The 24,419-nt window shown below is 54.9% G+C and overlaps 1 protein-coding gene across 2 annotated transcripts in view; it reads left to right on the forward strand.

Moving 5' to 3' along the window:
- The first annotated feature begins 9,523 nt into the window (after positions 1-9,523).
- The window catches only part of UNC5A (unc-5 netrin receptor A), a 64,413-nt gene continuing 49,517 nt past the window's right edge, over positions 9,524-24,419 (forward strand). Inside the window, exon 1 of one of the 2 annotated variants that reach the window (XM_070793303.1) lies at positions 9,524-9,802. In XM_070793303.1, the coding sequence (XP_070649404.1) occupies positions 9,733-9,802 (70 nt within the window). In that variant the 5' untranslated portion in view covers positions 9,524-9,732. The remainder of the gene's footprint in view (positions 9,803-24,419) is intronic. The other variant, XM_070793304.1, reaches the window with a different exon arrangement.

The following is a 24,419-nucleotide window of genomic DNA, read 5'->3' on the forward strand; positions in this document are numbered from 1 at the left end:
GACTTATCCCCAGAAGGGAGTGACATGAAGAGTCACAGGAAGGCACGAGGGTCCCAGTTGGCACTGGAGCCTCCCCCCAACCCATGACAGGCTGGGCTGGTGGCTGGCAAATGCGTGAGTGCTGCCTTTCCACCTTGGGGCAGCCCCAGGACAGGGTACCCTGGCTGCCTCCCTACACCTGACCTTCCTCACAGCTCCCTCCAAGATCCCACCCCAAGGTGACAGAGGCAGACCCAGGAGTTGGTTCTAGGACTCGGGGAGCAGAGAGGGCGGGAGGACAGTGCCCAGGGGAGCAGGGAGCATTCCACTCCACTGATCCCATAACACCAGGGCTGCAGCCTCTCCGCTTCCGCCCAGCCAAGCAACTGCATGCACGTGCTTGTACAAGGGGGTTATTTTATTAACCGGGTAGATTAAGCATCTCTCCTTCTAATTACCAGTTTAATTAACCTTGGCACACAGTATGTACCAACCCCCGAGGGACTGAGTCAGAATTGCCTCGCTGGGTGAGCATCGCCCATCTGCTCTGCCTAGTTTCAGCTGGCCCTCCAGGGACTGGGACCGCAGGCTGTGAGGGCCAGGGGTCTGGTGGTACCAGGGAGGAGCAGAGGGAAAAGTGGAGGGGGGTTGTCAGGAACCTCTCAGGAAGATGTTGGGTTCCAACACGGCCACCTCTTCAGCAGCCCTTTTGGAAGTGATTCTGGGCCAGCCTACTTGGATGTCCCTAGGGCCTGTAGGGTAGCAATGGGCACTGAGTAAAGCCTGGGAAGCAGAAGACTTGTAATAAACTACCACTTACTTAACAGTGATGGTGCAGCATGCTGCCTTCAATGCCCCGGCCTCAGTTTTCTCATCTGTAAAATGGGCATGGTGAGACCGAGGACATGGGGCAACTTATGAAGTTTAATTCAGAGGCCAGAGCTCAAGATGCTTTGTAATTACATTCATTTATTCACTCACTTATTCAGCACATGGTTATGGAGCGCACACTGTGCATTGACAAAAGTAAGCAAAACAATGATGAACAGAGAGAATTTGGAGCCCAGGCTCCAAGAAAATTGGCCAGTGTCTGGCTAAGAACCCCAGAGTCACCCCCAAGTGTACACACACACACTCCTTTCTAACCTGTTGCTCACAACACTCTGCCCCAGCACACACCTCACAAACACCTGTACACAACACCCAGTCACAGGCAAGCTCCTTCACAGCCATGCGCAGAACACACAGCACCTCAGAAACACGCCCACACATGGAGACAACTCTGTTCTCAAGAAGCGTGAGGCCAAGGATGTCACATTAATAAGAAGCACAGAGGCCCCGGTAAAGGGGGTTTATATATTTATTTATTTAAGGGCTTATTAAAATCCTAACCTAGTCTCCTCTTCACTAATGCAGTGTTATTGGAGCTCCTGGTGTCTGTGTGGGAGGGTGAGGATGCGAGCGTGTGTATCTGCATATGTGTGAGCAGAAGCCTCTGGATGCGTTCTGTGCAGAGTGTGCTGACGTACGCAAATCTGAGTGTGTGTGTGTATGTGCAACCAGCTGTGTGTATGCTTGTGTCCCCGTATGGAGGGTCAGTTTTGTGTCATGCTCTCATGCTTCTTAGGACCTTTCAGTAGTAAACAGTGTTTCTCAACCTATTTTTCACTCTCACCCCCATAAGGAGCCTCTACATTTTTTTTCCTAATCGCCCCCTCTCTGAAATTGTAATACCATGATACCCTGTCTATCTGTTGATGTACTGTATATAGATCTGTGCTTTATATAGAGAAAGAGTCAGATTTTTTCACCCACCTCCAACCCCAAAGAACCAATTCTTTGAGTATCACCCCTGGAGTGATACTGCCCCTGATGAGAATCCATGATCTAGAGCGAGAGTTTCTGGCTCCAGAGGCCTACAACCCCTGACATCACGTGCCATGGTTCTCAGTCTAGTGGGCCCAGATGGAAATCTCTTAAAATGCAGATCCCTGGCCCCTCCCCCTCACTGAGAACCCATAGTAAGCCACGGAGGGAGTCCAGAAATCTGGGTTTTAGCAAGCTCCCAGGGTGCCTCCCGATGCCCTGACAAAGGGAGGGCTCTGAGGTGGAAGGGAAATAGAACTACCAGAGATCACCTGAGCTGAGAGGACAGGATCTGTCTGGAGCCCCTACCTAGTCCTAGAGAACTTGGAATCTTAACTCACAAAGGCCGGGCCCTGGCTGGCAGGGCCTCACTATGGCAGAGCTGCCCCAAGGAACTTCAAAGAGACTCAGGGGAGTCTGGTCACTGAACCAGGACCCCTCCAACTGACCAGGACTTGGAGAAGTCACAATGAGGAGTGTGATCCCAACACAAGAAGTGTGTAATTGGAGGCTGAAACAAACACTAACCTAAGTGTCTGGAGCCCCCTTTTCCATCTGTGCACTAGAGCCACACTGACCTGGGTCTCTCTCCAAGGACCCCCCAACCTCCTCCCAGTCCCAAGGAGGAGGCAGAAAGTTACTCCAGCCCTGCACACCCATCAGCCCCGGGATTGTAATGGGAGCTCCAAGTTGTCATTGATGTAACCTCCTCTGGGGATTGCCAAAGAGCTGGTAGCAAAATCAGTAGGAAAAAAAAAAAAACAAAGACTTTCTACCTGACCCTGCCTTTTGTGGGTGCCAAAGGAAAGCTCTTTGCAAGACTGGAAAAGTGCCAAGCATCAGCCCTCGGTGTCTGAGTGATCAGAACACAGGGGACCAATTGATGCTCTGTGGGCAGTGGTCCAACGTGGGGCTGCCAAGGGGCAGATGGGAGCCTAGAAGAGGGAGGGAAGGGCCATCGTGGTGGCTGAGGAGCAGGGAGGGGTGGTGGGGAGTATAAGTGATTCCGTGATGGCAGGAGAGGGGAAGGTGGAGTGAGAGTGGATGGGAGATGAAGATGGAGATGGAGGGAGCCACAGAGAAAATATGGGGAGGGAGGGACACTGCGGTCAGATGGGGAAGCCAGAAAGGCATCCTTCTCCCTCTCTTAAGCTTTTAAAGGCATCAGAGCATCTTGCTAATTGTTCATCTCCCAGAGACGCTAATGAAATTAACTCTGCAAAATGCTCATCAGGTCATCTGCAGAGGGCATGGTGCCAGGTTTCCACTTGGTCCAATCCCGTCCTCCTCCTCCTCAGCTCCCCCTGCCCCTTCCTGATGATTCCCCCATCCCCTCCTTTTCACCCTGGCCCCTCATCAGGGAACACCTCACCTTCAAACCTGCCTGAGAGCGCCCAGTGGGGAACATTAGAGATGGGGGCCATGTAGCCAGGGAAATGTCTGAGTTGCAGATGCCATAGAGTTCGTGGAGCTGGAAAGGTTATCTCTGGTTGTGAGTTTCTGATTGTGTGTGTGTGTGTGTGTGTGTGTGGTAGCACATATATCATAGGAGCATGTGTCTAATAAAACCGTTTGTTAGACTGAACATTCTTTCAGTCACTCAACAAACATTTTTAGAGCAGAGTCTGAGTTTAAATCATTGTCCCATCCCTTACAAGCTGAGTGGCTTTAGGCAAGTACATCCCTTCTCTGTGCCTTAGTTTTTGTGTCCACACAGTGGGGGTTATAACACCATCTGTGTCCTAAGGGGCTGTGAGAATCCATAAAGTTAATCAGGTAAGGAGCTTAGTCCTGTGCTGGGCAAAGGGTATCTCAAGAAATGTCAGGCGCTGGCCTTGGTCCTGAAGACTTCATGGTGAGAAGGCCTCACTTCTTGAGCAGAGGCATAGGAGGGGCCCAGGCACAAAATTCTCAGTAGCATGGGACTGCATGGAGCCTGGACACAAAAAATAGTCTGTGCATGAAAGAAGTGGAGATATCTGGCAGTATTTTTACATATGTAAATACACAGAGATAATATGTGTTTTTTATTGATCTCAATATTGATTCAGTATTGATTGATTATATTATTGATTGTGTGCATCTGTGTGGGTAGCATGTGGAAAGTCCATTTGTGTTAGAAGCAGAGATTGAGTGGATATTGTATGGTGTTTTGTTATATGCTGTGCTGTGCTAAGTCACTTCAGTCATGTCTGACTCTGTGCGACCCTATGGATGCAGCCCACCAGGCTCCTCTGTCCATGGGATTCTCCAGGTAAGAATACTGGGGTGGGTTGCCATGCCCTCCTCCAGGGGATCTTCCCAACCCAGGGATCAAACTCAGGTCTCCTGAATTGCAGGCAGATTCTTTACTATCTGAGCCACCAAGGATAATGATGTTATAATGACCTGAGAGAATTAAGACAGAATTCTAAAAGAAAATCTGCTTAGTGAAGAACCAGGAAGATACCTTTGTTAAATTGCACAGTGCTCTGTACCAATGAGCAGGAAAGTGCAGGGATGAATTGGTTTACTTGAGCAGATATAAACTGAAACACTCTAAAAGGGTATGCTGTGTGTGTGTGTGTGTGTGTGTGTGTGTGTTCTGGGCTCAGGGAATGGGTGGATGTTGGGATTCTATGTGCAGAAGGGACTGGTCCAGTTATTGCTGGGGGTCCTGTGAAGAGGTTTGTTTCTAGTCTCTCTACACTCTTAACCCCAACACATTCATTTGTCTTATAGCTGAGCTCTCACTACAGCCTAATGCTATGTCTTCTCCCACAGGCTGCAGTTTCCCCCAATGGGTAACACTGAGCCATGCAAACACTAGGCACTAATAAATACTTTCCCTATCCTAGGCAAGGCTCTAGAACAGATTTTTATAAAGGATGATTCTGTGTCATTCTTCCAAATAAAAAAATGATAGAAACCCAAGTGGGCTTTAGCAACAACAACAACAACAACAAAACCCGGAAAAACAAGTGTGTGTCTGGTAGCTTCAGGAGCAGCTGGGTCTGGGGGATTTGAATGAAGAACCAGGCTTCAGCCCTTCTCTCTTCTCCAGGCTCTGCTCTTCTTTGCCCAAGCTTTAGTCTCGGGCACGTGCTCCTCACAGGATGGAAGCCCTAAGATCACCTCTTTCCTTCTTCAAGTCCAGCAAGAAGAAATTCTTTCTCTCCTTAGTCCCAACAAAAGTCCTAGAAATGAGCCTTAGAGGCTTGACTTGGGTCACATGTTCATCCTCGAATGAATCACATAGTTTAGGGAATAGTGGATGCTGTGCATCCTGAAACATGTGCCATCCTCTGGAAATGGGGTAGGGTACCCCCACATGAATCTCATGCACTGACGGTAGGGAGGCGTGCTCCCTCAAAGGAAAGAGAGGAAGATACTGCTTCCAGAAGACAGAAACTAAATGCTGAGCAGTGGGCAGATATGAATGCTGGAATCATGGCAGGGACCATCAAGAGCCAATCTGGGGCCACCAAGAACAAGTCCTTCCTGCCAAACTAATTTCCTGTTTGATTGGGTTATTGGCCTAGTAGATCAGAGCAAAGCAGGGGGCTCACGAGTCTTTGGCTATGCAGGGTATTTCCATTTATTCTGTGGCTGTGGCAGTTATATGTGAGCTAAAGGATGCAGTGATCAGAAGTTTCCCAAGTGGATGAAAAAGAAGCTAACTTATTGTCCCACTGCAACTTGTAGGCAGCATATAGAGAGCCACTGAGCTGTCCTTGGTCCTGCTCTGAGCCACCTGTTTAGTTACAACTTGATTGAAAGCATATACAACTTCCCAGACTCATCTGGTGATGACAGGAAGCTGAAGAAAACAGCAGGCCCCCTGCCCTACATCCTCCATATCCTGAGAGGGCTCCATGTGGGAGAGAGGGATTAGATGTAATACAGTGGAATAGGACTGGGATGAATTGAAGTTTCTGAATTTAAATTCAGAAAACCAGCAACCCAGGGTAGATGGGTAACAACCTGTTGTTGGCAGCACCCATGGCAAAGACCTAGGGCAGTGTTCCTCAAAGAGAGGTTTTCAGACCACTGGCACCAGTAAGAAAAAAAAAAACTGGTAGGGGATGGTGGGGGCTTGGTAAAAGTGTGGATTCCTAGACATCTCCCCTGAGTCAGGATGGGGAAGGAGCAGGGATTGGAGATTTCCATTTTAATCCCCATCACAGGAGCTTCTGGCACATCTTCAAGTCAGCAATGGTCTCGCCATGAACTCTGAGGTCCCTCAGTCTGGTGGGCATTAACAGTAGGATGTCACTGATCAAAGCTGACTGGGACCCTACTCATGCATGCACAAGGCCATGTGGCCAGGAGATATGCCATCTCACTTCAGGAGATGGCTTCAGAGAAGTGTTCCCACTGGAGAACTCCAGCAAGGGGCGGGGTAGGGGGGCAATGTGTTAAGGGTGCCTGTAACAGCAGAACTGGAGAGAGAGAATCCAGGGTAGACCCAGACTTTGTGCTCCAAAGTCAAAGAAGTAAGTCTTCTGAAGAAAAGAAGTGGCAGACATGCTTGACATGGCCCCAGAAGATGAACCCAATGAGGGGCAGATTCCTGCTCCCTTGAGAAGAGACATTTCTGTCTAGCAGAGCAGTTGCCCTGTCAGTGGGATATTGCAAGGGGCTACAGACACTTGCAGGAGGGTCCCCCCAGGAAGGATCTAGCTCCTCCTTCTCTTGGAGTCTGATGCTCAAGAGTAAATCAGGTTGGAGGTATCAGGTGCCCTCTTATCTGGCCATCAAGCTTTGGGTCTGAGATGAGCCCTTCCTGGCAGCCCTCCAAACTAGATTCTTACATAGAATTCAGGTGAGATGTCTACTCGCCCGTCTCCACAAGGGTATTCCTACTCCTTTTCCTGACATGGCCCTGAGTACCACTTGGAAGAGGACAGCTGACCTGAGTGACTAAAAGGAACTATGCATGTGAAGATCTGGGCACAGGAAAGCAAACAGGAAGGGATGGAGGTGGTATGAGCCTGGATGCTGGAGAAACAGAAGGGAGGCCACCATGGCCAGGGCCCACACAGAGTTGCAGAGTAGGCAAGGGGAGGGTTATGCTGGGGCTGGAGGCTGTGGCCATCGCCACTGCTGCTGTGCATGTATTTCAGTAACTGCCTTCCAGGCGTGTGGTAGGTATGCACTTTCTTATCCTCTTGAGTGGGGCCATAGTTCTGGCCATTGAATATTGAGTGGAAGTGACGTCCTTTCTAGACTGAGCCACTGATTGGGAGAAGGGTGTACCTCCAGAGCTCTCATTTCCTCTTCCTCATGGGAGAGTGGCTGCTTTTTCAGCCCCAGTCCTTGAGTGAAGAAGATCTGGAGCAATGGACCCATGAGAAATAAATCTTTGTTGACTTAAGCCACAGAAACTTGGGGATGGTTACTACAACACAACCTAGTCTACACAGTCTACCTAGACTGCTACACACACCATCTTATTCCAGCTGAAGAGAGGGGGCCAGAGAAATGACCAGAACAACTAAACTGAATAGAGAAAGAGACCCTTTCCTAAGTTCTCATCCCAAAGCAAAAACTGCAGGATGAAATTTAAGGGGCATGGACATTGAAATCAAACCTTGCACAGAGTCATCTCAGCTAACCTCACAATCATTGAATAAGATTGGCCCTGGGCATAGGGTTCTTTCCTCCCCCAAGCCTCAATGGCCTCATCTATAAAATAGGTATAATAATGTTTATTTAATAGGATTCCTTGTGAGGATCAAACCAAATGTAATAGACATAGCAGTCTAGCACACACCATTAGAACATCATCTTAAAAAAAAAAAAAAAAAAAGAACATCATCTTATACCCTAGCCCCAATCCCAGTCTTTCATCCTCAACTACTTCCCTCCAGTACCCAAATCCTAGTCCCCAATTATCTTCCCATAATGGGGGCTGAAAATGAAGATTCTGCTATTGTTTCACCTCTCTCACCCATTTCTTCCCTGAAAGTGGGATGAGGTATAGTGTCAGAGGGAGCAGCCTGGGCACACTGCTCCCCACAACTCACACACACAGTCCTGTTGGGTAGATCAGGGCCACCTGACACAGTCTATGCACAAGCAAACCCCAAAGCAGAGTTCAAAACCCAGAGCTGGTGGATATTTGTGGACATTTTCATCTGGGGTCACATGAAATCAAATTTTTTTAATTTTTAGTTAAAATTTTTTAATAAAAAAAACTTCATATACAATGGCTTGTACTGAAAATTTGGAAGATGTGGCCCCTTTGGGCCCCACCCTCTCAACCTGGCACCTGGAAAAGAACCAGCTGTGCCTGGAGATGGGACCCTGTGCCCAGTCCCCAGCGCTGCCCTGGCCTCCTTGGCACTGAAGCCCAGCATCTACAGATACCTAACTGGACACTGTCTGTGTTTTTCACAGCAGAGGTAAGAGGAAAGCAAAACATTTCTCACAACCCTTCTCTCTCAAAAGTGGGAAACAAAAGACAGACCGAGAGAGGGCCTCGTGTTTCAAGAAATATAGGAGAGCTCGTATCTCTTTGTGGAAGCGAAGACCATTCTTATGTCGCCCAGCGTGCAGCATCAATCGAGTATGTATCATCGACTAGCCTTTTAGAATGCCCATCGACTATAGGCATTTTAGTTTGCGACCCTGCCCTTACCCTTCTCATTCTCCTCCCGACACAGAGTAGGATCTTCTTTTTCTAACCACTCTCCTTGTGCACATGGTGCGCGTCCGTCATTTCCTTTCTCCTTCAAGGCAACCCTCTGTTTATTTAAACCCGATTAGGGTATGGGGGTGGGGAACAGGAGGCTCCAGCGGCGGTCGTTGCTGGAGGCTCCGGGAGACACCGTGACTTGCCCAAGGTCACAGAGCTAGAAGACGGAGGCCCCTAGACTCTACCCCAGATCTCTCTAGCTCCCAAAACCCAGTGGTTCCTTCACGCCCACGTCTCCTGCGAGGTGCGCGCTGCGGGCGCAAACACTGCACGTCTTGTTGATTGCGCTGCGTCCTAGCGTTGTTTTCTTTAGGTAAACAGTGCCGTGGGGTTAGAGAAACCTAGGATCACTCTGAGGCCCACCTGGTTCTGTGGCTGGGACTGCGGGTGGCCCCTAGTCTGTCCTACCCGTGTACCTCTGCGCACGGGCCAGGGTCCGGGAGCTTCCCGCAGTCCCCTGTCCGAGCCGCGGGCTGGGTGGCGTACAGCAACACGCTGAAAGCCTCGGAGCGCGACCGGGAGGTGCGGAGTAGGGTGAGGTGGGGGTAGAGGGCTGCGCGGAACCGCCGCCGGGCACCGCTGTCCCTGGCCGCTGTCTGCAGCCTGGCGCCGCGCCGGGATCGCTGCAGCCTTGGGCCCCTCCCGGGCCACCTGTGCGCTGGCTGGTGGGCCCGGGAGAACCCGGATCCGGAGAATCGATCCACTCCGGGTTTCAGACTTTTGGCCGGTCCCTGGAGATCGCACAGGGAGGTGGGAGGCCTCCCGCCCACCACCCCAGCCCCTCCCTGGGGGAGCCTCGGGCAACGCCGAGAGGGATCCCCAGAGCTGGGGGTGGCCCGTTCGCGCGGCGCGGGGCTTCTGGGCCCCTCCTTCCTTCCCCCGCCCCGCCCTGACGCCGCCCAGTTCCGTTGCTCCAGTCCGGGTTTTGCGGCGCCCGCCGGCCCGCTCCCCGGCTGCGGGCTCCGCGCGGCGGCTGGCTCTGTGCGCGGCGCGGCTGGCGCTGCGCTCCGCCCCGGCTGCATTGCTGCGCTCCCGGTGCCCAAGGGAGGCACGCGCCGCGTGCGCCCCGCAGCCGGCCGCCGGGAGGCAGCGCAGTCCGCTGGCATGGGCCCCGGGGGTGCCCGGGGCCGGGGCTCTGGGCTGAGGCGCTGAAAGGCGTCCTCCTGTCCGCGGGGCCCCGCGCCCGGCCCGCCCGCCTGACCGCGGCCATGGCCGTCCTGTCCGGCCTGTGGCCAGCGCTCCTGGGCATAGTCCTCGCCGCCTGGCTCCGCGGTTCGGGTGAGTCACGCGCGCGCTCTGGGGAGGTTTGCGGGGGACCGTGCGCGCGAATGCTCATTGCTCTAGGGGTCCCTAACCCGCGCTGCCGGACCGGTTTGGGAGCCCCCCGAGGCCAAACTTTGCGAGGCGGGACGCGGGGGCCGCCTGTCGCTGCTGCGCAGCTTCCCCGCGCGCTTCCCCGGAAGCCTGGGTTCTGCCAAGTCCAGGAGCAGCTGTCAGCGCGTGGGGCTGGCGAGTGTAGACGCCCCACGCCTCTAGGCGGGGGAAGTTTGCTGGTTGCCCGGCCCCAGCGCAGGGCTGGGGGTTTAGGTCAAAGCCCCGGGGAGTCTGGCTTGGCCGGTTAGCCGGTGAGAGGGTTTTGACCACATCCCAAGTGCCCAGGAAATTGAGGACGGGGTTTAAGATACCGTTTCCCGGCAGCGTCTGCCCCAAACAGCTACTCACAATTCCCAGCTTGGCACCTGGCCGCTGCCCACGTCCGGAACACAGTGTCCTCCTCTGTCCCCGCCACACACTCTCGCACACGCGCACACTCAGGCGTGGAGGCGCATACACCAGCCCCCGAGCCCTTGCAGTCCCGCACAGTGGAAGCACCAGGGCCCCGGGCCCCGGGCCCCGGCACTGTGGCTCCTGGCCCTCCTGGTGCATAGGGTCCAGAGTTGTGTGCGTGGAAGCTCTACCGCTCTCCCCACTCTGTTTCTCTGGCACAAGCCTTCTCCCTCCCCTCGTGTCCCTTTGGCCACCCTCACCTGCCCCATAACTCAGCCCTCAGCCCACTCCTGAGGGTGGGAGGAGTTCCCCTGCATCCTTTGTCTGCTCTCCCCAAGCTTCCTTCCACCTAGGCTGAGTTGTTGGGGCCTCCTGATGGCTGCCTGCCCCCCTGCACTTAGCAGAGCTGAGCACCTATGTGGACGGGAGGGGGTCATTTGTGTGATCAGGGGGGCATGGAGCTTGCCATAGCAAATCTTGATTCTTGCAGCCCTGAGACCCTGGGGGCTGCCTCTGAGCCTGGCCAGGCCATTGTCAATCCCAGGGGTGTCAGAAGGGAACACTGGGGTTCCTGAGAAAGGAAGCCAGACTGACTGAAGAGGAATGAGTGAAAGCTCGGAAAGCAGCCTGATGATTGAGGCCGATGTCCGTTTCCTTCAAGGGTCTCTGTGTAGTGCATCCTGCATCCACTGGCTAGCCGCCCTCCCCACCCTGCCCCCACAGTCTTCCCTCCCTCACCCATCCACTCTCCTTTTCCATCCCCCCAGCATCCCCCCACTGAATCCTCACTTTAACAAACCCCTCTGCCCATGACCTCCCCTCCGCATCTGGGAGATTGCACTGCCACTGGGTGTGTGTTCCTGTTGCACACACGTGCGTGTTAGGCGTATGTGTGCATCGCTCAGGGGGCACGGGTTGAGCCACTGACCGTGGTGAGCTGGGGGGTGTTCATGCCCCGCGCATGGGGGAGGTGTTGCTAGATACCCAGTAGGGGCCCAGGGCTTGTTTACTGAGTCTGATGCATGCGGGAAGGTTGCGTGGTCATATCTGCATGTCGCCCCCGTGAGCACGTGTGAGGGCTCTGGGCTGGCATGTGTGGCCTGGCGATGACGGGGGCTGGCGATGTGTGCAGCCCGGGTATGTGTGTGGCCAGATGAGCGTGTGTGGTGGCAGGCCCGCTGCACGTGTGTGACGGTTGTGAGCAGTGGCACAGGTGAGCATATGTAGACGAGAGGGTGATGGGTACTGGTGAGTCCGGGTGCCGCAGCCCCAGGGGGTGCTGCGTGGATCCCTCAGGACACAGAGTCCAGGTACCGCATCCCAGGGCCGTGGGGCACCTGTTGGGACCTCATGCAAGGTTGCCCAGGGCGCTGGCGGGTGGGCACCAGTGCCGCAGGGCTGCCCTGGAGCAGAGCCTGCCTCCGGCATCAGCCCTCAGGCCTGTGTGAGGGGCTGCTGAAGGGCATGGGGTCCTTCTTGTCATTTGGGGCCCCTTTACTGCTGGCCCCCGCAGGTTCTGGGCACATGTGCCCAGCAGGCTGGCCCTGCGCTGACCCTGGCTCCTCCCGCATCGCCCATTCAGCTCCTTGGCAACAGCAGCCAGTGAAAAATGGGTCTGAGGGAGGGACAGCCAGCCAGGCTGCAGGGGGCGCCGGGGGGCCAGCAGGATCGGAGCCTCCTGCTCCCCAGGCCAGGTGCCCACCCTCTGTCTAAAGCCTGTCCCTTGGCACTCACCCAGGCAGGTCCTCTCTGTGCCCCCACATGCAGAAACCACCTGTCTCACAGGCTTTTCCCATTCATACCCGCTCACACAGCTGGTACCTGCCTCCCCGCCCCTGTGGGCTGCACACACCTGCCGGCCTTCTGGTCTCAGATCTCTGAACTCCTGAGGGGAGGGGCCCACAGGGAACTGGACCTCCTGAAAGGGGGGGCTGGGGGCATCCCAGAGCCGTGGTCACCTCCTCAGCCCCTCTCCCACCTACAGGGTTGATCCGGACCCACTTTCCACCCCCCATCAGCTGGGGTCATTGGTTGCTGGGAGGGGGTCTTCATTCTTCAGGGCTAAGAGATACCCTGCTGTCACTCACCATGCCTTGGGAGGGGGGGGTCTGCTCTTTGGCAGCCCACCAGGCACCCATAGGAGAGGGCTGGTCCTCTGGCCCTCCTGCTTTTCCTGCCCTGTGCTGGGAGGAACTTCCTTTAGGAGCCTGGGGACTGGCACTGATACAGGTACCAGACCCCCAACCTAGAGGCACTGACGGACCTGGTTCCTAGGAGCAGCCAACTTTGGTCTCAGCCAGGGGCCAGGGGACTTCCCAGGTAGTGCTAGTGGTAAAGAACTCACCTGCCAGTGCAGGAGATATGAGAAACACAGGTTTGATTCCTGGGTGGGGAAGATCCCCTGGAGAAGGGCATGGCAACCCACTCCAGTATTCTTGCCTGGAGAATACCCATGGACAGAGGAGCCTGGTGGGCTACAGTCCATGGGATCACAAAGAGTTGGATGTGACTGAAGTGACTTAGCATGCATGCACAGGGGCCCGGACTCCCCTGTCTTACAACCCTTTCTCTTGTCTTGCGCTGCTCTGGGCCCCAGACCTGCAGACTGAAGCCATGAAGTCTGAGGCAGAAGCTGCCCTGAGCCAGGTATGAGGGATTTCTCCAGGCAAGGGCCCTAGTGCTGGGCTTGGCTGCCTCCTGAGAACAAGTGTACAGGCACACACACACACACGTGCACACGCACACGCATGCATGCACACACATGCACATGCATGTGCGCACACATGCGCACGCGCGCACACACACACACACACACACATATTGTTTCGTGCACATGCCAGACCTGCTCTTTCCAGGCCAGCCCTCTCCTGCAGTCCGTCCTCCCAGGCCCCCTCCCCCTTTCCCCCAGCCTGGGGCAGGAAACCTTCGAGTCTCTCTTGGCTCTAACCTTCTCCTTCATGCTTCATGTCTAATCTATCACCAGGTCCTCCAGCTCAGCCCTACTTGTGACTTTGCTCATGTCCCTCTCCTCCTTTGTCCCTCCCCACCCAGCCCTTCCCCCTCACCTTTCTCACCTGGGCTGGTGCCGTGGCCACCCCTCACTCCCTCCCTCTTCTGCATCCTCCACCTAGACTGATGCGGCTGGTGCCCAGGCTCGAATGCACGAGAACGCCTTCTGTGGCACCCCAGTGGCAGCAGGGAAAGTCTGAACCCCGAGCCCAGGAGCCCTTAGGGAAACACCTGCAGCACACACATCCCTGGGCGGACATGTTGGCAGGTTAGGTGTCCTCCCTGACTCTGGCCATCCACACTCCCAGACAAGCTCTGGCTTCCACCCACTGTACTTCCCATGCCTTGCAAAACGTGGTGCCCCCTCCCCCAGCCAGCCAGCCACGATCCCCATCCTATACCCCAACATCCTCAAATTCTGGTCAGGGCCAGGCCAAGCCTTCGCTGCTGCTGCCAGTCCCCACTGTGCTGTGATCATCTCAGCCTCCAGGTTCAATCCAGCCCTGCCTCCTCATACCCATGAGGGGGCCACGGCCCACTGGTAAGCTCCAAGTGGGCTCCAGGACAGAGGTTCTGACTCTTCAGCCCTGGAGTGGCCTGGGGCAGCATCTGGGGCAGGGGGGCACCTCCTCACTCGTGCCAGGGCTTCCCACAAGTATTGCCGTTGTCAATGGCGCTATGACCCTGTTCTCAGCCCCCAGCATGCTCCGAGTCACAGCCAGTCAAATGCTTATTTCTCTTTTTATTTCCTCTGCTTGAGTTTGAGTTCTCTGGCTAGACAAGGGGACGGTGGGGTGGGCGCTGTGGCTGGGGAGTGGGGAGAAGTTTGCTCTGTCCCTTCGCAGCTCTCCTCATCCGCCCCGCCCCCCACATCAATCCTTGTGCCTAAACACAGACTGCCCTGCTCCAGGGAGGCCGGCAATGGCTCCTGTCCAGGGCCAGGACCAGCTAGCTGACGCCCCCACACAGATGGCAAACCAGCTCCCTGGAGCCTCTGTGTTGTGGGTCCCTCACACAGGTGCACCAGTGTCTGTGGAACAGGAACCTTGCCTGCCCCAGCCCTCCCAGGCACAGATGTTCCCAGGTGGGTGTCTTCTCTTGCGAATAATGTAATTCTGGACCCCAGACCTGCAGACTCTAGCCCCTGGAAGGTGGGGCTGAGGGGCACCCCCCTCTGATAGTACCCATCCTGACCCTGACCATCTGTCTGAGTGGCCTCTTCCTCAGGCCCCACTCCGATGCTCAGGGCTGGCGTTGACACCAAGACTGGAGGTTCATTGAGCACCAAGCAGGGCTCCCAATTCCCAGACCCAGCAGAGCCCAACCCCTGGGCCCCAACCCTCCTCACCACCCAGATGGGCACCCAGCTTCCTGCAGTCAATTCTGCTGACCCAGCTCTCCATTCCCTTTGTCTGCTCCCAAGAGAGTGGCATTGAAGGGTCCTCCTGTGATTCCGTGGTGGCTCAGATGGTAAAGAGTCTGCCTGCAATGTGGGAGACCCGAGTTCCATCCCTGGGTCAGGAAGATCCCCTGGAGAAGGAAATGGCAACCCACTCAGTATTCTTGCCTGGAAAATCCCATGGATGGAGGAGCCTGACATGCTACAGTCCATAGGTTTGCAAAGAGTCACACACGGCTGAACGACTTTACTTTTACTTCCTTTCCTGCCTCTGGGGAGCCTGTAAGGTAGAATGGAAAAGGCAGGGCTTTGGAGGCAGACAGGACAGGCCAGGTTTCAGTCTAAGCCACCTGACCTTGGATGAGAAAAAATTTTTTCCCCAGCCTGTTCCCACCTTTGGAGAATAGGGTCACCTCTGCTCTCTGGGGTTAGAGTAACGAGTTGATGGGCGACACTGAGTGCCCAGGTGGACCCCAACATGGAGCAGGTACCTGTGTGCCTCCTTCCTCCATTTTCCCTGGCATTTGAAGGGAAGTGAGTTAGGACAGGGTGGGGTCTTAAGCTGTGTCAGGCTCCAACATCATATATAAGGGAGAAGACCATCTCTATAAACTGTTTCACTTCTTGCTGCCCCTAGGAGAAGTCATTGCTTCTAGTTGGAAGAAGCCTCCTACCCACCCCACCTCATCTATACTCATACCACCCCTCGCAGGGCACCTGCTTCAGACACTTGATTCAAACACCAGTCCCCCCAGGGTGAAAAGAACTTTGGAGATTCTGTGAAGATGATCATTTGGGCCCAGTTTGTCCTGGATCTGTGGTGACCAGCTCTGACACACAGAACATGGCAGCAAAGCAGGGGTGGGCACCCGAGATGCAATTCAATTCTGGTTCAGACTCTGCCATTGGATTACTGTGTGACCCTGAACAAACCACTTAACCTCTCTGGGCTGTCTTCCTCTGTATGCTAATGGGCTGGGCTGGATAACTACTGGGGGCTATGCCCAGAGAGGCTGCCTCGTGAGCCTGAGATAGACTGTACACTCAGCAGCAGGTTCCCCCAGGAACTGTTCACATCTGCCCAGCACCTGCCAAAGCCACCAACCACGCTGGCAGCAGCTGCCTGTGTTGCCTTGGAACCAGGTGGCTGTTGCAGCAGGGCCGAAGGTGACTGTGACATAGAGGTGGGAGCTGGGAGTTCCAGTGCCCTGGCAAGGAAGCCAGGTCCTGTTTGGCTGGTTGAACACCCCCCAGTGGCAAAAACAGGCCTTCGCAGGATCCCCAGAAGGTCAGCGTGCCAGCGCCTGAGGCCTACCCACTTCCTGGGGACTGATAGAAGATGCTGCAGACAGCCTTTGACCCCCTGGGAGCCAGAACCCCAGGCATGCGTAGGAGGTGGTAGGGTGGTTGAGTTGGCAGGCTCTGGGGTCTGGGTTTGGACCAGGGCTCCAACGAGGGTGAGGCAAGGGAGGGGCCTAGGGTGCAAGATTTATGTCATGCAAGTGCAGGGCTGATCCTGAGAGCAAAGACTTCCTTACATCTGTGCTCTCGACACCCTCTGCCTCACCCTAGTCCTGGCCGTGGATGTAGCTCCTCCCTGTACTCCTTCATTTCATGTCTCTAAAATATCATGTGTGCATGCGTGCTAAGCTGCTTCAGTCGTGGTCCAACTCTGTGTGACCTCGAGGACTGCAGCCCGCCAGGCTCCTCTGTCCATGAGATTCTCCAGGCTGAGTGGGCTGCCATTTCCTCCTCCAGGGGATCTTCCCCATCCAGGGATCGAACCCGAGTCTCTTATGTCTCTTGCATTAGCAGGCGGGTTCTTCACCACTAGCGCCACCTGGGAATCAGCCAAAATATTATAAAAGGACCTAATTCACAGGGTCCTTGTGTGGATTAGGCAGATCGATGCATGTCCATCCTGGCATACAGGAGGTGCTCAAAAAATGTGAGCAATCGAGGTGACGGATATGGCAAAGGGCACTGTTCCTTCCTCTCCTCTCCTACAGAGTGGGGGAGCCCTCCCACTTTGTGGGAGAGGATGCAGCTAGGGGTCCAGAAAGAGGTCAAAGGCCTGGGGATGGGGGGCTGGCCTGGTGTCTTTTCTCTGCCCCCTTTGAGGGATGACAGGGGTAGGTCGGTGATCAGAAGTCCCCTGCCTCTCCCTCTCTCCAGAGGGAGACTGGTCATTGGCTGGGCCATCCCAGCCCTGTTTGAGATGGAGGAGACAGGGAGATTCATGGCCATCAGGAGAGGCCTAAGTGGCAGCTGCTCCCCAGAGTAGGCCACAAAGGGCATATTTGAGGTCCCACTTAGATGGGGGAGGGGACTCAACTCCCTGCCTGTCCACAGTGAGAGCACCAAGGGCCAGTGTCCTGATGGGTGAGTCCCCCAGATTCACGCCCCTCCCCACGCCAAGATGTCAGAGCTGTGTCCCTCTGGAAGGCTCGGGGTCACCTTGAGCTCCAGGCGAATGCCTGGCTGAGGTCTGGGGAGGGGCAGTCATTCTAGACTGATCCTTGGAGAGGGAGCTCTGGCCCCTGTAACCCACCCCTACCGTAGACCTCTCCAGCCAGGATGGCAGATGTGACTCTCCGTGCCCCACCCCAGCAGATCCAGCCCAGAGCCTGCAGGGAGATACACCCCGATTTAGACCCTACCCCCTCCTTACTGGAGCACAGACCAGATGGAGTTGAGGGGCTGTTGGTTTTTCCCATATCCGCATCTTTCCAGCCCTTCTCTCCCCTTCCCCCACCAAAATAAAAAAGGGGGATGACGGGCACTGTCAGGTAGGAATGATTCCGTATCGTCCCAGCGTGACCGGAGCCTTCCCCTCTTTCCAAACAACCCCCACCACGTTGTCCGGGATAGCTCGGCGGGCGGGGGTCCGGGACTAGCGGCAAGCCTCCGGCTGGGCGGGCGAGCTGCGGGGCACGTGAGCGGCCGGGGGCGGCAGGTGCCCGAGCCAATGGGAACCCGAGCCCAGGGATTAGCAATTAGCCGCGGCGCCGGCCCGGGCCCTGGGGAGGGGCGCGCCCCCGGGCCATTCTGGGAGAAGGGGCACCACGCGTCCAGCTCCACCGCCTGGGCCCCGGTCGCCGCCTCCGCCCGGCGCGGGGTAATGAGTGCGCGGTAAACTCGGCGGCCGCGCGGGGAAGGGGCGGGATCCCTCCGCCCGCCAGCCCGCCCGCGGCCGCCCGCCGGATTAGCGGCTCTTTGTTCGGGGCCTGTTAACAAGTTCCTGGCTGAGCGCTCGGCTGCCGCCCGGGGAGCAGGCGTCCAGCCTCCGGGCACGGCAGCAAGGCGGCCTCTGCGGCTCCTCGGTTCCCGCGCTCGCCCGGCTGTAGCTCTCACCCCCGCCGCCTGCCCCCGGATCCCCGGAGACGTGGCCGGGCGGTGGGCCCCTCTGGTGGTCTGGTGCGGGTAGCGCTTCCAGAGCCCCCTCGGCTGACCTCGCGGCGGAGAGGAGGAGATTGCTGGAGCACCTCCCGTAGGCGTGCGCCGCTGGGGTTCGTCTCATTTTCCAGATGTGGGAGGGCACGGCTTCCCGAGGTCCCGCGTTGCCTTACTAGACAGGCCTGGGGTTTCAGGATGGGGTTGGGATACCTCCTCCTTCTGCTAAGAGGATTTGAAGCCTGGGGCGGGAATAGGAGGAGCCTTCGGTACCTGAAACTGTCACATCTATGGTCATAATTACCTTGGTAATGGTGGGAACCGTGTCCAGTGTTGGACTCTACCGGCATCTTGTGATCAGAACCGCAGGACAACCCAGGAGGTAGGTGAGGTTAGTCCCATTTGTTAGATGAGAACATTGAGCCTTAGAGAAATGGCAGAGCTGGGACTTTGTTACTGCTTGGCCGCACCTCCCCCACCCACACCAGCAGGGAACAGAACAGAGTCCCATATGTCCATTTACTGTCAGGGCCTTGTCTGGTGTCCCATGGACTTAAAAGCCCACTGGAGAGTCACAGGACCTTGCTTCTTTGCATGATCTTGGGCTAATCTGAAGTCTGCGTGTGTGCTATGTCTCTTCAGTCCTGTCTGACTTTTTGTGATCCTATAAACTGTAGCCAGCCAGGCTCCTCTGTCCATGGTATTCTCCAGGCCAAGAATACTTACGTGGATAGCCACGCCCTCCTCCACAGGATCTTCCCAGCCCAAGGATCAAACCTGCCTCTCTTAGGTCTCCTGTATTGGCAGGCAGGTTCTTTACCACTTGCTCCACCTGGGAAGCCCTAATCCCCTGTCTCCCAGAGCCCATTTTCCCCCTACATCCTGCCTCTTCATACCACCCTGCCACCAGGGTACAGGCTCTTTCTAAACCTGGGCTGGGATGTCCAGGCCACAGGATTTTAATTATAAAAATCCCTGGGGGTCAGCTTTCCAACTTAGCCGGGGCCACACACACACAGGGTGACTGGGACTGTTCAAAACAACTTTCTTACATAAGATGGAATCTTTTGTGGGAAGCTCCCCCAGATAGTTCTTGACTTTTTCTTCTGGGGCCACAGTGGGTGGATTCTCCCTTTTCATTTACTTAATACAAGGCCCCATCTGCCCTTTCTCAGGTCAGGCACCTCCTTTCCACTCAGCTGTTCCTCATGTAGCAGGTTCCAAGTCCCCTTCTCTATCCCCAACGTCTTTGTTAGCTTCTCTGGATATCAGTCCCAGGAGGGCATCGCACTGTGACACAATGCCCTGGCACAGACTGTCATAGGATACTAAGTGTGTCTGTTGCAAATATTGGAAAATCCAACCCAAATGGCTTAAGAAAAAAAGGGAGCAGGGAAGGATTTTTTTGCCACGTGTAACTGAAAGGCCAGGGGTAGTTCTGGCTTCAGGCATGGTTGGATCCAGGGAAAATGTGTGACCAGGATTCACCCCTCATCTCTGCTCTGGCAGGAGAGGGAAGTGTTGCTGCCACTCTCCAAAAACCTTTCCTCTCACAGTCCCAAGGTAGCTGCCAGGAATTACCAGAGCTACATCCTTGCAGGCCTAATCCAGGAAAAAATAGAGAATCTCTCTTCCCTTAGCCATCCAACAAACGTCCTGGTCTCTCATTGTTCCAACTCAAATGCTCTCAGAATGAGCCAGTGCCCACAGCCAGTGGTTATGGTCGTGCAGGTTAGCTTGGGCCCAAGCCACCTATGTCGCTGTCCTCTTACCAAGGCTGATTGCCACCACTTGCAGCTTCTTGTTCAGGGAGAAGGGATGGGCACACAATCCTCAGATATGCTATCAGTGCCTTTTATCCAAGTATTTAATAGAAATTCTGACTAGCTCAAAGGGCACAGCCTAAGGCTCAAAGGTAAAGACCCAACTGTGGAGCAACATTAGTCATTTAATCGGCTGTGTTAGAAAACAATGCTGGCCATTCCAAAGATTCTGCGTTCCCTTTAATGTGTGGCTCAGACGGTAAAGCATCTGCCTGCAATGCAGGAGACCCAGGTTTGATTCCTGGGTCAGGAAGATCCCCTGGAGAAGGAAATGGCAATCTGCTCCAACACTCTTGCCTGGAAAATCCCATGGACGGAGGAGCCTGATAGGCTACAGTCCATGGGGTCGCAAAGAGTAGGACACGACTGAGCGATGTCACTTTCACTTAATGTGTTATTACCTGGTTTGTGCATCTACATTTGCTGATCTTGAGATATTTTATCAGGTACCTGGCTGCAGTCCGGGCACACTGTCTCCAGTCTGAGCCTAACCTATCAGAGTAGTAACTCTATGATAAAGGAAGCTGGTCTGGTGTGACAGGTCTTTGGGGGTCCCAGCTTGTTTCCCAGTGTCCTTGGTCATGTGAAGCTGGCTCAGATGCACTACCAGAACCGTGCCTGGGGTCTGCATCGGGTTCACCAGGATGGGGCCGTTGCAGTGGACAATTGTTGTTGGGTTTGTATCTGTCCAGCTTCCATTCCTAGCCCCATAGGGACCCTCTGACCTCTCCCTTGGTATACGCATGGTCAGTATTCAACAGGCCCCTTCATCTTGAAAGCAGGGCCCAGGTAAGGCAGGTTGGTAATTTCCTATCCTGGTTCCTTTCCTGCTTCAGAGCCTTCTTTTTTAAGCCTCTTTCCCCTTCTCTCAGCAACCTAGTTTCTCACTAGAACTTCCCCCTTTTTGCTTAAATTTGTAAGAAGCGATTTCTGTTGCTTGCAGTCAAAGAACATAACTGACGGATCCACCAAATACAGCTTTCTTGTTTCTTCAGCCACAGTCAACTCATCTGCCCCATGACTGCCCCAGGCCTGTGCCTGGACCTGGGGTGTGGTTTATTAGGACCTAGAGACCTGAGCTCCTTCACAGCAGTCACTAAGCCTGTCCTGATCTCACCTCTTGCCTTCAGTGCTTTCTTACTAGTGTTTATCCTGCCTCTCCACTTCAGTGTCCTCAGGTGGGGTGGAGAGGCGGGCCTTCCAGCACCTCCCAACCAGTCAGAAGGCCCACCCTTTCTTGGGCCTCCTCCTCCAAGCCCCTCCTGCCCCAAGTTGTGTTGGCACTTCCCACAAACCTCTGCGGGACCTGAGCTTAGGCTTCCCAGCTTGGTTCTCCATTCCATGCCTCTCATCAGTGGCACTGTCCTTAGTTGGTGGCCAGCTTTCCATGTTGGGCATGTTTGGTTAGAATATACCACTTTCTGAGAGAGCTTTCCTTCAGATCTTTTGGGATAACACAGCCAGAGGCCCATCTTTGAGACCCACCCAGTCCTCTCAAGACCCCGTGCTTTTAAGACTCCTGGCTCCACTGAGGGGGCTTGTCTTTGGGGTGAGTTGCCTGAAGCCTGGCACCCATAGGCTAGGATGCCCTTCGGAGGGTGGTCAGCCTCCCCTCCCCAGCAGTAATGTGCCGATGAATGTTTAACAGTTGGCTCTCCGGGAAAGTGCAGGACAGAGCTGCCAATTTCTATGGTGTAAATACTCCCACGATGGCCTATTTCAAGCTACCAATGTGATGTTGACCAGCTTGCAAAATTCCAGAAATTTTAACAACAGGCTCTCCTAAGCCAGGATGAGCTGGCTTCAGCACACTGCTTTCCCCTGGTCACCCCAGCCCTCTGAAGAAGTGGTCACAAAAAGAGAGTGACAGTGGCTCTTTGGGCCCCTCCCTGCTGGATCCATTGACCTCCCCAGCTCTTCAGTGGACTGTGGGATGGGATGTCAGGCACTAGACGGTTAAGAGTCAGGGCTCTGAAACAGAATCCTAAACTGGGTGACCTTAGATAGGTGATTTCAGCTCTCTGTGCCTCGATTTTCTCATCTAGAAACTCTGGATAATGAAAGGCTTCTACTTCGTAAGGTTGCGAGGATTAAATGAGTTATTCTGTTTGAAACACTTAGCCCAATGCCAGACCCAGGCTAAATGCTCTATAAATGGGAGCTGCTGCCGATGCTCTGTGGACAGCTATGGGGATACTCACTCTTGGCCCCCTCTGTGACACCCACTTAAGTGGTGGGGGGAGCAGGTTCTTGGTTGACAACAGTGGCAGGGAGCATCAGGGCAGGACCCTGCAGATCTAGAATCTTGGAAAGGTGCTCATTGAGGGGTGATGGGCATTCATGAGGGGGCCTGAGAAGGAAGGTTGATGTAGTGAGAGATGTCTCATCCAGAGGGCTTGACCAGGTATGACTCCTGAACAGCCTGGAAGCCAGGGTGGGTTCCCAGGACATGCAGAGCAGAGAGGTGGTGGGGGTTACAGCGACATTCAAGAGCCCAGCCAGGCCAGGCAAGGACAACCCATCTGCTGACCTGCAGACTAGATTGTGGCTTCAGGGCTGGCCCTGGCCACACCACTTCCTCTGTTCCCAACTGTGGGTGTCCCAAGGCCAGAGGAGGAGAGGGACTCTGCCTGAGACCTTAGCGTTGGTAGTGCTGGCCAGACAGGGAAGGGAGGGGAAAGAGCACACAGGCGTTCCCTGGTGACAGCGTGTGTACAGGGGAGCCAGGAGGCGCAGCCTGGCTGAAGCAGACGGTGCCTGTGGGGGACCAGTGAGCGACAGGGCCGGCTACATCGTTGAGCTGGGGAGTGACAGGCAGTGAGCAGTGTTTAAGGAAGATTAATCTGGCAGCACATGGAGGATGGATGAGAGCAGAGAGAGGCTGGAGGCAAGGAGACCAGCCAGGAGGCTGCAGCGGTCATCCAGGCAAGAAATGACGAGGCCTCCCTTCTCAGGGATCAGGCAGTGGGGATGGAGTCAGAGAGATGGATGTGGGAGACATTTGAAGGGAGGAGCCTCTGGATGTTGCATGTAGGGGGTGAGGGATGGGAATGAGGCAAACATGATTCAGAGCTTTCAAGCCTGGGAAAGTGATGTCAGAAGCAGAACCAGGACGGGGAGCCTCAACAGGGGAGAAGCTGCAAGAGGCTTTACAGAGCTATGAGCTTCACCCTGCCAGGCCCTGCCTAGAGCGTGGACATCACTCAGGGACTTTGGCCACAAGTAACAGAAACTGGTTCTAGTCAGGTGAAGCAAAGAAAGTGTAACCGGGGTGGTCAGGGCTGGCAGATCCAATGGATAACCGAGGGACAGACAAAATCATGTCCTGGGAGAGAGGTCTTCAAAAGGTCAGGGCAATGATGGGGCGGTCCTGTGTAATTCAAGGCACTGAAGGCAGGAGGGGAAAGTGGATTTGCTTTGTTCTGTATAGCCTTAGAGGGTAGGGTCAAGACCCGCAGGTCAGACATGAGAGGCTGAGAAAGACCTTCCTAATGAGCAGTGACAACTGTGGCCTTGGCAGGCAGGGGGCTCCCCATTGGTGGGGCTATTGAAACAGACTCTGTTGGAACTGTCAGGGAGACTGTGGAATGGTTGCAGGTGGCCCTGGTGAGGTCCCATGGTAAAGGGGAAAGGGTGGACTTTGGAACTGACTTGGCCTCCACCCTCAGCCCCACTCTTACTGGTTGGCCTTGAGAAGCGCCTTACCTTTGGGAACTGGGCTCTCTGGAGGGATGACCTCACCTCGTGGAATTTTGTTGTTTCTTTGGTGCTCATTGTTTTGACTATTCAACACACGTCACTGGCATAGCACTCTTCTCTAGGTGACCTCCAACACCTTGGAGGGGTCCTGGTGGGACTGTCAATCAGGGGGGCCCACCCTCCTCCTAGAAAACACCTGACCAGGCTGGCAAATCCTAGTGGAGATCTTAGGCACGGTGATTGGTCCATAGCGGCCCTGGGACCTGGCCTAAGCCAATCAGGTTCTTTCCCGTGGTTTTTCCTACCTGGCAGTGGAGGAGCCCTCCTTTTTCCCTCTGGGATCAGCAGCTGTGAAGATGCAGACAGAGATGTTGGACCAGTGGCAGCCATTTCCCCCTTATAGGGAGAGAGTCTGGCTGCAGAGGGAACTATGGCCAACACAGAGAGACAGGCAGGAGAGGGAGCTGTCTGGTGGCCCCAGAGACTCAGGAGCCCACACCTTTTCCCTCAGTCCTGTAAGCTCCCCACCTCAGCCTTCCCAGCACTTGAGCCAAAAGCTTCCTGCTTTAGGCTTATGCCAGCTTGGCTGGATTTCAATGCCCTGTACCTGAAAGGGACCCTAGCACCAGGTCTCGGGAGGAAGATATGACAATTGGGGACAAAGTACCCACCCAAAGATGGCTGGGTGGCAGTGTGCAGGGCATGGCAACCTCACATGGCAGACAGAACATTCTAGACAATAGTAAGTTCATATACAAGTCCAGATTTGGGGATCCCCTTGAAAAGTTGGATCTGGGCACTGAGC

This window comes from Bos indicus, chromosome 7, assembly GCF_029378745.1.
Source record: "Bos indicus isolate NIAB-ARS_2022 breed Sahiwal x Tharparkar chromosome 7, NIAB-ARS_B.indTharparkar_mat_pri_1.0, whole genome shotgun sequence".
In the NCBI taxonomy this organism is placed as follows: domain Eukaryota; kingdom Metazoa; phylum Chordata; class Mammalia; order Artiodactyla; family Bovidae; genus Bos; species Bos indicus.